Source organism: Limulus polyphemus, unplaced genomic scaffold (genome assembly GCF_000517525.1).
Source record: "Limulus polyphemus unplaced genomic scaffold, Limulus_polyphemus-2.1.2 Scaffold2054, whole genome shotgun sequence".
NCBI lineage: Eukaryota > Metazoa > Arthropoda > Merostomata > Xiphosura > Limulidae > Limulus > Limulus polyphemus.
The window spans coordinates 8757-23994 of record NW_013667664.1 but is presented as its reverse complement, the minus strand read 5'-3'; the positions used below and the strand labels follow the sequence as shown (position 1 = coordinate 23994).

Sequence of the window (15238 nt, the reverse complement as noted above, 5' to 3'; positions counted from 1 at the left end):
GTAGAAAGTGTTGTCAACTCTCCAAGAAACATATTAACGGAAGTGATGATTTGTTACTGGGTTTAGCACAGTTGAAAGATTTGTTTGTTTGTTAAGAATTTCGCGCAAAGCTACACGAGGGCTATCTGCGCTAGCCATCCCTAATTTAGCAGTGAAAGACTAGAGGGAAGGAAGCTAGTCATCACCACCCACCGCCAACTATTGGGCTACTCTTTTACCAACGAATAGTGGGATTGACCATCAAATTATAACGCCCCCACGGCTGAAAGGGCGAGCATATTTGGTGTGACGGGGATTCGAACCCGTGATCCGCAGATTGCGAGTCGAGCGCCCTAACCACCGGGCCGTGCCAGGCCCAGTTGAAGGACAAGACAAAAATCATACCAACAAACGTATGGACAAATTATGTCAGCATTTATGTTGAGACAAATGCAAGTAAGCTGAACGATACTGGACTATAATGGATACTCACATTAACTAAATATTGTGCAAAATAAATTATCCTTCATCACCTTTTTTACACACAAACGAAAAACAATGTTTAAATAAACGAACAAATAAATAGTACACCTTTTACGCTAGATCATTTCAGGAAATTTATAGAGCGTACTAATTAAAATTACAATTGAGAGTGGATTACATATCCTGGAGTACGGGTATACTGTCCTTATTTTATTAAAACGTGATTTCTGCGATAACTGACCACAGCTACATTTTGATAAACGACTATCTTGGTATTATCATGATTCTGCTTATACTACACACGAAATAAGGAAATAAAGAAGACAATCAGACACCAGACTCACCTCTGACAAGACTGGAATGTCATATGAGAGTTGTTTCGGCCAAAAAAATTACCACGCACCCACAGAGAAAAGGCTTTTACTGGAGGTGGGATCAGTAGCTGAGGCTTGTCCACGTTATATTCACCAGATAACTGAACAATGGCAAGTCCAGAACCTTGAGCTTTCACAATTATCGCTCCATATGCGTTTGGTATCTTAAAAACGACATATGAAATAATTTATTCATAAAAATTGGATGAATCAATAAATATACATGATGCTTATCTTGGTTATATAGTCAAGTTGATAATTATTATGCAAAAAAGTTTTTTTTTTTTTACTTAAAAGTTCAAAATTCAGCCTACTTGGCGTAAATTTTATTTTTAATTGAACACTTCGAATAGCTATATATGTTCTTGTTGAAAGTTCCCGAATTTCAGAAGTTAATCATCACTAGGTGATTTCGTATGAATTGCTGTAATGATTTATAATTTTTGGCCACATTCTTTTGGATTATTCGGTACAACGAATAACTGAACTCCATTATTCTTAATGATAAGATAATAAAAAAGATTTATTTCTTCAACTTCAAATTCCAGGTTTAACCTAACTGACTCTAACCAATAAATAATCTCCGAACATAAATTCCTATTAATTCCTTGTTTTGTTTGTTTGCTTGTGTTTTGGAATTGCGCGCTAAGCTACACGAGGGCTATCTGTGCTAGTCGTCCCTGATTTAGCAGTAAAAGACTAGAGGGACGGCACTACCACCCACCGCCAACTGTTGGGCTACTTTTTCTAAACAATGAATAGTGGGATTGACCGTCACAATATAACACCCCATGGCTAAAAGGGCGAGCATATTTCGTGGGACCCTCAGCTTGCGAGTTGAGCGCCCTAACCACCTGGCCATGCCGGGCCATTAATTTCTTATCTATATTTCTTCCTCGAATTATAAACTCAATCAATATTCATAGCACTGAAGTAACTCAATACCTCAATTATACATGCTCAATAACTAATTTTAGCCTAACTAGCTTTATTTTTAATGTATAACTCGAATTGTTTCCAAAACATTGGAGAAATTTCTAGACTTTAAGATAACACATGTCTTGTTACGTTAAACTTCCTTCCGGTTAAACAAGAATACAAGTTTCTAGAATCTAAATAAAAACACAGGCTACAGAAATATTGTCAAAATTTAAATTGATAATTTAGATTTTATCTTTAAGTTTACAATATTTGCATATGTAAACTATTATCTTATTGTTGGGAAAAACAAAAACATTTTAGTTTTTTTTATATTTTGAATATAGTAATAATAATAATAATAAGAGTATCATGCTCTTAGGCTATAAAATAGTGGGTAATTTGAATGAAAAGTTCAAAGTTTGAATGAAAACCCAAGTACATGCGGTTACAGGGTTGGGTAATTTATATGAAAACGATTTTGAATATGTAAATCGACAAGTTACGTTAAAACCACAGCCGGTTTAAAGTCACGGCGGAACGGCATGTATCAGAACTACATTTTGACAGTGTTTAGAATTTTCTTAAGTAGCAAGCTGTCACTACAAAGTGATCGCTTTTGGGAAGAGTGTGTAAGGCCCTTTCCGACAAAAAAAGTATTGATACACTAAGATCATAGGTGTGTGATTAGATAGCGGATAAGAACTTCTCAAACAATGGATATACATCCCTAGTACATAATAGCACAGGATTATAAATCAGTAATTTAAAGTACCAGGCCTATTCAGAAAATGACTTGCAGCAAGTTATACACCAGCTATGGTATGCAAAATGTGGCGTCTTTTAACAAGGAGAATTCACAAATACAAAGTTCAATGACATAAGCCGCCCACGTGCACCACAGACAACAATACGCAACATAATCAAAATGACCTTCACCTGGGAACAGGGCCAACAGGATATAGGTTCACCGCGATAAGGCTTCCAGTCATACCTCCAGTTCAACTGTCGCATCCCTAAAGCAGGTGGGGAATGAAACGGGTATTCGATCTATTCCGTACAATGAAATACTGGCCAAGTCGCCGTACGCAGCGACTATAAAGTTCTGTGTGATCAGACTGCTGAAACGGTCGCTGGGAAACAGTTATCCTCGGGCACTAGATGGCTTATGGAAAATAGTAGGAACGAATAGTGTGCTTTGGACATGAAAACAATACGATTCAGCCTTTTGAAATGGAAACTAAACTTGAGTGTTATTATCTAGATGAATGGTTGTAAGATATAGCATGACCGGATGAGGCGACATGGACTGTAGCGTTGTGGAGAGGTTCCAAAATAATTTTGTTAAAACGTACTCAACCCTTTACATACGATAACAAAAGGTTGAATGCGAAATTTTTTATATAGTAGTTTTATAACACTTCAATCAATTACAATTCTTCTATTTACAAATACTGGCAGTACACTTATATAGGAGTATAATATTTTAGATAACACATTTCATAATAAAATAACTGGTGTTTATCCTCTTTTCTTCATTTTCACTTTTTGTTCTAGTGCCATCATAGGAAAAATTTATACGCGATTTCTTTAGCCGGATATTAGGAAAAAAATTATATTTACCACTGTTTTCCTTCTCGCTATCTTATGTCATTATTCTCCTTATTCTATAAACTAATCTTAAATCCCATTATGAGTCCAAAAAATCACGTGTAATAAAACTGCTCAATCACATTACTTCTAAAATGCTCAGAACCAAACACAATAGTGATGGAGAACATTTAATGATATATCGACATGGCTAAAAAGATCCTCTTTATACTCTTCACTATATTCCTCCTAGAAGAAACATAAGATACTGTTTTCACGTAAACAAAAGCACGTGGTGTATGAAATACAGTGTCAGAGTTGTAATGACTTGTATATACTAAAGAGTACAATACTAGAATATTTCTAATATTTGAAACAGTGAACCTACCACCACCCATTTCTAATGGGTAATTGTTTCAAAGTTTTGGCATTATTTCAGTTTTTGTTATGTAAATATTACAAACAGAAACAAACAAAAAAACAGTATTATTTAACATGTGGATTAAAATAAGCTATTTCAATATTACAGTCGTTTTGATAAAGTTTATGGCTTAGTGAATTCTTATTGAAATCAATACATCATGTCCTGTAACACATATAGGTGGTTTAAGTGTTATATATAAAAAGCCTTCCACTTCATCCATTCGTTTCTTCTAAAATATTCTTCCTCAACAACATGATCAACATGGCTTATTCCACAAATGTACGTACAACTTCATCCTTAGACAATATAAGTAACTACAACAACCAACTCAAGATACTAGTATTTTGTTACTACATAAATATTACGAACAGTGTAGCAGCAAAGAAATGAAAAGATTATAACTGTTCTAAAACCAATCGCCGTAGTTACAAAAACTCTTAATCACCTTTAATCTTTACATTTGATTAAATTAAATATTAAGTACGTCAGATAACACACCACACGACGTTTACTAGTAATTTAATTCCTCCATTAAAATTGCAAAACTGATTGACATACTTTTCCAATAGTTCTTGATCAAAAATTACCACCACTTTCCTCACACTCCTAACAAACAATACTTCGCTTAACAGTTATGTCAATAATCTCACACATGCTGTCGAAGTCCCCATGGATACAGACAGCAATTTCCAACGATCTGCTAGATTTATTGTTGTCTTGCAACTTGCATCAGAAATCCAGATATTTTATGAAATATGTGAGAAAGCGAAATCATTTTTTTGGCTATGGTTTTGTTTATTGTTAATTTATTATTTCTTCTATCGTTTAGTATATCTATGAATTTTTAGTTATATTAAAAAGTTAATCCACCTTCTAGCTGATCACGTTTATTTTGAGTAAATATATGTATGTATTATGAAACTGACACCAGCTTTCCTAGCGGTGAGGTACAGATTATTATTAATATAGCAAAATATTATACAAGTTTATGATCACATGAGATGTACTCTCGTGACCTAACGCAGTGAATAAATACCCTGCCATAAGTTCATAAATTGAGTCACGATACTGTTACTGAATTATTACTGTTTATCACTCGATATTATTATTAATATAGAAAGGCGATGTTGGAATATTGTTTTTTTGGAATTAGGTTTCTTTTCTTCTGGTTCTTTTTCCCGATTCCATTATTTGAAATAATTAATATTGATATTTATGTTTATTGTTCTTTAACATTAGTATCAAATCCTGGCGAGGCACATGTTAATAAACTGTGTTTTTGGTAAGTACTAAACTATATTCCAAGTGTTGTTACAGTTTAACAAATTGTTGTTTTTTTGTAGCGACGTGTTATTCTTGACCGTTATATAACAACATATCGGATACTTCGCAGAATTTTATTTACCACAGATTTTTTTCTTGAAACCATATTGATTAAGAAAGCTGGGAGTAACATTCAAAAGTTTGAGAAAAAAAAATTTATGCGTTCGCAAATGTGAAATCTAACGCATTTTTAAACGTTGACGGTCACTCAATTTTCTTTCCAGTCTCCCTAAGTACGAAACTAAAGTTATGCCGATGCTTTCTCTCGTGATACAAGTTCCTCGCGATTACTGATCACGACACCATTTGTATTAAAGTTACTAAACTTTTCCTTCCACTTTATTATACTTAGTGTAACGTCTTTATTTTTTTATATTAATCTTTGTGCATTAGTCATTCCACCAAATTCTTGGAAGTCTTCTAACATTAAGAGAGAGAGGTGGAAAACGAGAGAAATTTCGTAGTAATTACAGACAATTAATTTATTATAAAACAAAAACATAACGCTGTATCTGACCTCACTACAAACTTCAAAAGCACATTCCAAAAAGCCAGTTTTATTTTGAAAGATTCAACATTATAAGAAGCTGGACGTTATGAATGTTTGTCAGGTACTTATTATGCACTCATTGCTTTTGGTCCTTGGTACAAAATGTACTAAAATATATCATAATTATTCACGTATAACGTATAGATATTTTATAAATTATATGTTTGTTTAAATAAGGTTTACCGTTTACACATATCGGTAAAGTTGTGAATCTGTAACACTTACCTCTATATTTTGTAGCTTCGAAAGGTTAACATCTCCAATGTGAAGCTGCCACACAAAACCGGGATTGGAGAGTGCCTCTATAGTGAGTGTCATATCGGTAGCGTCTCTTGGTCTCGAATTAACCGTGTACTCGATTAGTGCTTGGAAAGCCAGGAGAGTATCCTGCAGGAAATCAAGACCCTATGATGAAGTCGGTTTTAATATTTCAGGATTAGGTAGTTAGTTTTGGCAAGTTGAGAAAACTCCGAAAATAACGCATTTGCAAGTTTGAATAAAAGCTCAATCTGCTTTTACCACCCATCCATTCCTGAACAATGCGAAGGACGCACTGTGATTGTATTATTAAGATTCTAGGAGGTCCGTGGTTCACTTTAAATAGTGCCATCTATGTAATTTTACGTAACATTCATAAGGTAATCTTTCTTGTGCGAGTTATTTTCATTTTTGTTTAAATTTTCTTTTTGATCTTGAAACTAGGGTGCCTTCCAAATTATATTTATTTGCGAAAATGATAAGAAGGCACCATAAAAAAACCTTGATATTAATTTAGTGCAAGTGAGTCTGACATTAATAAAATGTAAATGAAAAACTAGTTTTTTTACATATCCACTGTAGCCTTAATTGTTAAATTAAACAGTCAATAACGTAAATAAAAACAACTTTCATAACAACGTAAGTTGGTCTGTAAGTTTGAAACTCAAGCTGTCAGTCAATAAAAATACAAACAATCAAACCGATATGGTTTTGTGTATTCATCCCTACCTTGTTTCTGTACTTTTTGACATTGCCATCCCTACATCATACTTAATTGTTGCAAAATTATTTTTCATTACTTGTTTCTTATCTACTGGTAAACAATTTCATTGAAGTAGGTTGATAAATGAACATTTGTTTCAATTTCATAATTCAATGGTAATACATATTGTTAGTATGATTTCAGATTTTGTCAGTTTCTTCGTTACACTTGTAGAATGACCTCAGATATTGATATTATACCATACAATTGGCTACAATAGGTTATTAATAATCATTGGTCATAATCTTAACTTTTTGGGACTTAATGTTGAGGAACCTATGGTAAGGAAAGAACATTTAAAAATGTATAGCTGTATCATCCCCATATTCATGTTTGCATTCTTTTTCGCACTGCCATCCCTTCATCATTTTCCATTTTCAAAATGTTTTTTATAACTTGTTTTGTGACGTTTTCCCCTCTCACTGAAAGTTAGTGTATTCTTTGAACGTGTGTAATAAAATTTAATAATACGTGTATTAATTATATATTTACTCCTTCACTTCATACATAATACAGGGGTTGGCTCCATAAAGATACCGACTGTATAGTGTACAAAGAATTGAGTATTATACATGTTTTTAAGCTTTTTGAAGTAACAGCAGATTTTTGAAATGAAAGCTAATTTCAAGGGGTAATGATAACATCGTTTACACTAGAATTATGCTTTTTTTAGCTTATACTAAGCACTATCGTGCTTAATGATAGCCTGTTTCCAAGTCCCATTAAAATGCTTTTCTGTCGTACTAAATCCATTGCGAAAACTTCACACATTTTTGGGCATGTGTGGAAAAATAAGAATATACACTTTGGCTCTTTAGCAAGTTCCCAGTTTTCCATTTTAGCAACACTTCTCAATGATATTGGGAGTCTCAAAAGCTGTGAAACGCTTCATAATGACAATTAGGTGCTCAAATAAGGCTACAACTCAACTTTAGCAGTTACTTGTAAGCATGATAGAGTAATATAATTAATGCGGCAGACAGTTTCTTTTATCGGCCCATTACTACATACCGTGATATGTGATTAACACTCGCTACATTGACTGAAGTTCGGTGTTACACAAATGTACTTACCTGAGTAGAGCTCCAACCACCATCATGCAATCGCTGAGCAACAAGCCATCTAACAATATCCTTTTGAATGACTGCCTGTCTTGCCACGTGCACCAAAAGGCCATATGCTGTCGTCTGCACGTTCAAGGCTTCGTATTTGTGAAGCAATTTGGGTAGAAGGTACGGGCGGTTGTTTATGATGGCGGTTCGAGGAGGAGGAACAGTTTCTCTTGCCCAGTATTTCATACCACCTGCAATTAACAGGTATTGTAACTAAAGTGCATCTTATTACCAATAATTCAATTCATTTTGAAATATTGCTTTTGATATACCGTAATATTTTTTTTTTTTAGGTAAACAATTCTATGTATATAACCTAACAAGTTGCAAAATAAATGTGTACCATTTCTTACGCTGCTTGATAACACAAGTGTACAATACGTCTGAAACGCAGAGGTTTGCTACTCTTCGAATGTCGCCACAATACAATAAAGCATAAAAAATATTTTCCTCTATTTTATAAGCAAAAAAAAAGTATTATCCTTCCTCTATAGACACCTTTAGTTTAGTTATTAATGCCACAAGTTTCTGCGCAAAAATTAACTTATAGACATATTTGATGATTTTCTATCTCGTACTACTGTTTTATATACTATCAGAAACTAAAGCATAGTAAGACTGTCAGGGATCCTTAGTAGCTTTAACGATGTTATTAGTGTTCAAATATTAGCCAAAAATCAGGAAAACAAAATCGGACATCAATGTTTGTTAAAAAATTACATTTTCGATATAATATACATTTTTTACAGGGTTCAATAAATTATACATACTTCTCCTACGAACAGATAATATTTGAGGTAGTTTTGACAGTCTCGAGATTTTAAGTTTTGGTATAGTCATTAATGTTCATACTGTTTATATCTCTGTTAATAATTTCGTTCTTAACTTAACCCATCATATGAAATACCACAACGTAAAATTGCAATCCATGTACAACCCATGATACGGTAATGAACTTATAAAATATGGAATAAATAAAAACTAACTTTTGCATTATTGTGGCTATTAATCATTTAGTAGACTTTGCTTATAAACGTTCTAATTTAAAATGACGTATATCATGCAAATTGGACTTAAAAATTTCTTTAGATAATTTCTAAATAACTTTATCTATGTTGTTACAAGGTTGAAAATTAACTATATCATAACATCGATTTATTTGAATACGACCTTTTAAACAAACGATTAAATTGTTTGTTAATAAGTTTTGTATCTTCACGTAAATTAGCGTCTTGTGTGGGATGTCTATGTAGAAATTACACGTATATTGTACTCCATTACTTCGGGAGCTAAAATTAAAGAGAACGTTATGAGTGATATTTTGATGATGCCACCTAGTGTTCAGAATATCAAACGTGAACCGTTTATCCGAGAGTATTATTTTAAGAGCATTTAACTGTCGGTTTATTTTATTTGTTAAAAAAGCTTTGTTTAAGAGAAACTCCAAGGAGATAAGTTACTATTCTGTTACTTAACAATTCCGGTTTAAAAACAGAACTATTAGTTTTGTTTGAACTGGTAAGGTTACAGTAGTTTTCCAAATCAGGTCCCTCTCTCTTACTCGATTCTCTCATTCTCCAGTCCAGCAGGTTAAAGGCCTCTCCTCCAGCATTGCTGTCGGATAAGGTTAAAGCATACGTTACAATGGCTAATTCAAATGGATCATCGTAGTTCTTCACAATGTGGAGTGTTCTTTCCAAATATCTCTGTGCTGCGGTCCGGCTTGTGGAAGCTCTCGCTCCCAGTTCCTATATACAAATAATATGAAAAACAACAGCAGCTAATTAGTGACAATATATTATCTATAGTATGTTATTACGGCCAGCTATCAAGTTTAGTAAGTAAACTATTGTTTTAATGCACTCAAATTAATCCTTATTTGACCGAACTACACGAAAATTTGTCAGTATTATGTAAATATGTATGTCTGTGTTAATAAACCTTAGTTATCTTTTCTATTAATAGGTAGTATTGCTAGATTATTGTTGTTTCAAACTGTTCGATTGTTGTCTATTGTAATAGCACTACTGCTACACAGCCCAAGAAAGACTCCCGCAAATGAGTGAAAATCTGTCTCAATGTGTCTGTTTGTAGTTAAGCATAAAGCTACACAATGGGCTATCTGTGCTCTGCCCACCACGGTTTCTAGCGTTGTAAGTCCGCAGACATAACGCTGTGCCACTAGGGTATGTTTGTTTCGAATTTCGCGCAAAGCTACACGAGGGTTATCTGCGCTATCCGTCCCTAATTTAGCAGTGTAAGATCAGAGGGAAGGCAGCTAGTTATCACCGCCCACCGCCAACTCTTGGGCTACTATTTTACCAACGAATAGTGGGATTGGCCATCACATTATAATGCCCCCACGGCTGAAAGGGCGAGCATGTTTGGTGGGACGGAGATTTGTACCTACGACCCGCAGATTACAAGTAGAGCGTCCTAACCATCTGGCCTTGTCGGGCCCGTGCCACTAGGGTGCGATCTGTCCGAAATAAATTATTCCAAAAGTTTCAAGTAGTTTTAATTTTAAATATTATGTTTTCACCCTAAAATGATTATTTTATAATAGTTCATGTTTGATTAGGGTTGTATTAAACCATAAAGAAGAACTTATTATATCATTCTCATTGCATGAATCTTAATGAACTATAAAACTAATTCTGATTCGCTAATTTCCACAGAAACCTAAGAAAACCGTAACAAATTTTCAACAACAGAGTGAGTATTATAAAGTTAACACTTCTTAGAATCCCAACCTCTTCTCTTCTACTTTTCATCTTTGTATTCAACACAATTTTTTGAACATTTTCATCTTGGATAAAGATTCTGACATAGAAACAAATATTTTATTTTTTTACGCGTTGAAAAATAATTCTCTTCAACCATCTGTATACATCGGTGCTTGAAATGATTGTATCTAGTAATCTTAATAGATAACATAAGTTTATAACTACCCATTGAATTCCAAGCATTATCATACTCATGAAACTTTCCAAAATACACTTCAATCTTTTAATAGCCTGGAAAGAAAAACAAAATAAATTCAAAAAGGTTATTGTTGCTTTCTTATTTCTATGATATTAAAGTTTTACATTTCACAGGTTTCAAAAGCTGTAACTTACTCCGCCCAAGTCCTTAACTTCCAACAGAGTGATTAGAACGTGAGCTGTGCGTGCGATTTTCCCATGGTTAGCTACGTCATCAAGTCTTCCAGCCTATAAAAGGAGGATTAATAGAAGGTGAAGTACAGGTTTTTATAGCATTAATTTGAGTTACTTACACACTCACATGTTCTTCAATGTGTAGGGTCATACGAGGGATTATAAACGCATACCAGAAAACATGCGCAACGAGATAAGTGGCATAATAATTTGAAAAAAAAAGTAAAACCAAAAACATTTTTTCTTGTGAAATAAATATTGTTAAATTTAACCTATTTGATTTTTTTCACTACCATCCAATGCTCGTTTCTTATGAAATAAATACTGTTAAATTAAACTTATTTGATTGTTTCTCACGACTGTTCAATGCTCGTTTATGCTTATAATGTGCCATTGGAAAATCCATATAGCATTCTATATTTCGTACATATAAATTCTATAAGAAGAGTCATGTCCACAAAATTGACTTTGTAAATTATTGCAGAATGTCTATGAATTTTTTTCTAAAAAAACAAACAAACAAAAACGAATATGATATTTTATAAAAGACAAAACAAAAGTATTCGAACGTACAAAAAACATATTTTAATCTTATAATAAAATGAGACTTTAATACCATGATAATTCGTAATCTGTAAGAAAGAATGAGGATCTAAAACTTATCAGAGAAAAATACTAATATATCAAAGTGAGCCTGGCATGGCCTGGTGGTTAGGGCGCTTCACTCGCAATATGAGGGTTGCGAGTTCGAATCCCCCGTCACCAAACAGGCTCGTCCTATATGGTTGCTAACTGGGCTAGCCACCCGGGTGTAAAAATTCTTGGCCTACAAAAATACAGACCGATCCCTAATTCGATGAGACTAAGGTCGAATTGGGGGGAAAATAAATAATGTGTTAGAATTTTGATACTTAAAGGGGTGGACTCGCAATGGTTGTAATATACACTTCAAGTGGGTATAATGCTGCTGCGTTCACATCCTATTTGTCAAAACTTGTTTCCATTGTATTTCACGTCATTTATAGAATAATATACGTTTGCGTACCACTTGTTTCGCATTATGTTAAAATCAAGTGCTCTCTCTGTTTTGGAGAGATATGTAATGTACTATGTATCTGCTTGTTAATTTCACACTACGTTAAACAAGTAAGATGTCCATGTTATCTGTTTCATGCCATGTAAAATATAGTTGACTAAGTTATATTAAAACAATTTTGAATATGCAAGTCAGTAAGTCACGTGATAACTACAACAAACATAAAGTCTTGGTGATACGGTATGTATCAGAACTAATTTTGACACTGTTCGGCATTTTCGTAGGTAGTGTGATGCCACTGCAAACTGATCGCTTTTGGAAGGAGTGTGTAACAGCCCTTTCAGATGCCAACTATTCATACACTTAATGACATTGGAAAACAAAGGAATATTAATCAACTTGGGGCACCAGAACCATTCAGAAAGAGACTTACAATAAGTTGTATTTCAGACGTCTAGTAACAGGTGAGAATCCACGAAAAGAAAAGGTCAGTAGCAAAAGCTCGTCCACGTGGCCCTGGCAGCAAACAGCACGCAACGTAATCAAGGATCTCCGACTGGAAAAGCGACACAAGTCACGCGTAAACAAGTTACTTCCATGACATATCAGTTGAACCGTTGCATACCTCAATCAGCTGGAGAATGAAATGGGTATTTATGGTTTCCATACGAAGACACATTGGCTTAGTCACCGGAAGCAACGCCTGTGAATTTCTGTGCTCTGGGACTGTTACAACGGGTGCTAGAAACTGTCATCTTCTTACATTAGATTCATGAGTGAAAGTCAGCAGGAAGAAGTGGTGTCCATTGAACATTACATACGTTATTGTAACGGAATATTTTACAATGGTAACTACACTGCTGGGCTATTGTCAAGATGCAAGGTTGTCAGAAAGAGCACGACTTAACGTGGTGAACTGGTCACTAACGACATGGTGAGGCTCCAAAATTGTTTTAATATAACATACGCAACATCTGTATAACGCATTAACCAATTGTGTTGTCTGTTAGACACGTTATGTAATAAGCCACGTGTTTTTGCTTCTATTTCGCAGTACGTTTACGAATTAGTTACCCATGCTATCCATCATATATCAGATGTGTTTAAGTTTGCTTCGTATCATTTGTAATGTATTCCATCATATGTAGCAAGCCACGTGACCTTGCTAACATCTGCTTTACAGCATCTGTAACAAGCCATTTCTAACCTATTTATTCTGCAATAAGTCGTGTACATCAAATGCACCAAGCAAGTGACGTATCACATCATACGTAGCAAGCGAGAGACCTTACCAAATTGACAAGCAATGTCTACGTGCACTATATGCAACAGATCATGTACTTGCTTCCTTGATTGCCTCACTGACAACATAATTCATGAGTGTATGATTACGATTTCGATTTATCAAGTCATTAAGATAACAGTAGATATGCTAAGTTTTTATATAAATGCTTGTTGTTGTTGGTTGAAGTTAAGCATAAAGCTAAACAATGGGCTATCAGTGCTCAGCCCACTGAGGGTACCGAAACCAGGTTTCTAAATTTTGTAAGTCTGTGGACATGCCGCTGTGCCACTGGGGGGGGGGGCTTATAAATAATGGTGTGTAGCACCAAAATTGGCGGAAGCATGGCTGTTGTTAGTTTTATTTCATATAAAATAAACAGCCTATAAAACTGGAAATAACGTTAAAGCGACACTGTATATGAACTTCCTAAAAAGAAGAGCGTAGTACATAAAATGAAGCGTTAGTACACTGGTATAGATCAAAATAAGAGTTTAAAACTTCTTCAGGTTTTATACAATTTTATTTTGAAATCATTTTAGGTTTTACAATAATAATAGTAATCTTATATTACGTCTCCTCCCTAAATATCTTTTATCGTTCTTTTATTTTTTTAACTTAATTATGTTATCTGCACATACAGATTGCGTTTTTCTTACTCACACTCTGTTTCATTTTTCGATCATAAGGAAAGAAGTTTGCTTCTGTAAAAGCGCCATCTGGTGACTGGTAGTTCAACAACCACTTAACAGCTTTTGCAATTACTGTTGGATCTATGTAAAGAAAGTTTGTCCACTCATCCAGAGATGCTTTATGAAGAACTTGAACACAGAAAGCTGTCAGCCTAGGAAGAAAACAAGACTGGATATCAGTAAAACGAATCTAATTCAAAAGTGGTGTTAATTTCTAAATAATTCATATTTTATGACAAATATTTTTTATTATTATTAATTATTTGTTTCAGAAATTTCGCGCAAAACTACGCAAAGACTATTTGCGCATAGTTGTCCATAATTTCGAACTAACAGACTAAAGAGAAGGAAGTTTGCCACCAGCACCAAGATGGAAGGCACCCAGTCAACAGCACCCTCCGCTAACTTTTGAGTTATTGACCGAATAGTGGGATTTTAGCGTCACTTTTTTAACGCACCCAAATCCTCAGAGGACGGAGCGCGTTTTTACGGCAACGGTACACGATCAGTGAATACTTGGAATCATAATCCCGTCACCCTAACTATTAGGCCACAATTGCCCTTATCATTAATAAATTTTAAGAATTAAGATCTAAAGACGTTTAAGATCTTAGATCAAGAGCATAAGACCACATTACCCCCCTCCCCCCAGTGGCACACTGGTATGTCTGCGGACTTATACTGCTAGAAACCGTGTTTCGATACCCGTGGTGGGCAGAGCACAGATAGCCCTTTGTGTATCTTTGTGCTTAATAACAAACAAACAAGACCACATTAACCAACATCAGGTAACATTTCAAACAATGTATCTGAATCTAAAGTATACGAGATACGTTTTTAATAAAGTCTGTACATTTGCATGCAGTTCCAGTTATATATGTACACATAGAATAAAGTTTATGAAGATAAGTTACATAAACCCAATTTTTATGCACGAATTTTGTCACGCAAAAAATCCAACAATAATACAGTTCTGTGAAGGCAATTTTTCCAAAAGCAGTTTTTAAAATACATTTTTTTAATAACAGATCTAAATGGTTTAATAAAGTGTAAGTAAAAGTTATCTCTACTCACTTAGACAATTAAAAAAAATAATCAAGTTAGCAAATTTCAAAATAATTAATTAGACTGGTAGACCTTTTTAAATAATTGTGAATATTATACAAAAATGATTAAAATTGATAAATACTTGTTTGTTTGTTTTGAATTTCGCGCAAAGCTACACGAAGGCTGTCTGCACTAGCCGTCCCTAACTTAGCACTTGAGGGAATGCAGCTAGTCATCACCACCCACCGC

The 15238-nt window shown here is 34.3% G+C and overlaps 1 protein-coding gene across 1 annotated transcript in view; it reads right to left on the bottom strand.

Moving 5' to 3' along the window:
• The window catches only part of LOC106465797 (CD109 antigen-like), a gene marked incomplete at its 5' end in the record, with an annotated part of 30044 nt that overhangs the window by 6302 nt on the left and 8504 nt on the right, over nucleotides 1–15238 (bottom strand). Inside the window, 6 exons of the mRNA XM_013926030.2 lie at nucleotides 807–1000; nucleotides 5867–6028; nucleotides 7736–7965; nucleotides 9336–9522; nucleotides 10894–10986; nucleotides 13914–14094. Of these exons, the coding sequence (XP_013781484.1) occupies nucleotides 807–1000; nucleotides 5867–6028; nucleotides 7736–7965; nucleotides 9336–9522; nucleotides 10894–10986; nucleotides 13914–14094 (1047 nt within the window). The remainder of the gene's footprint in view (nucleotides 1–806; nucleotides 1001–5866; nucleotides 6029–7735; nucleotides 7966–9335; nucleotides 9523–10893; nucleotides 10987–13913; nucleotides 14095–15238) is intronic.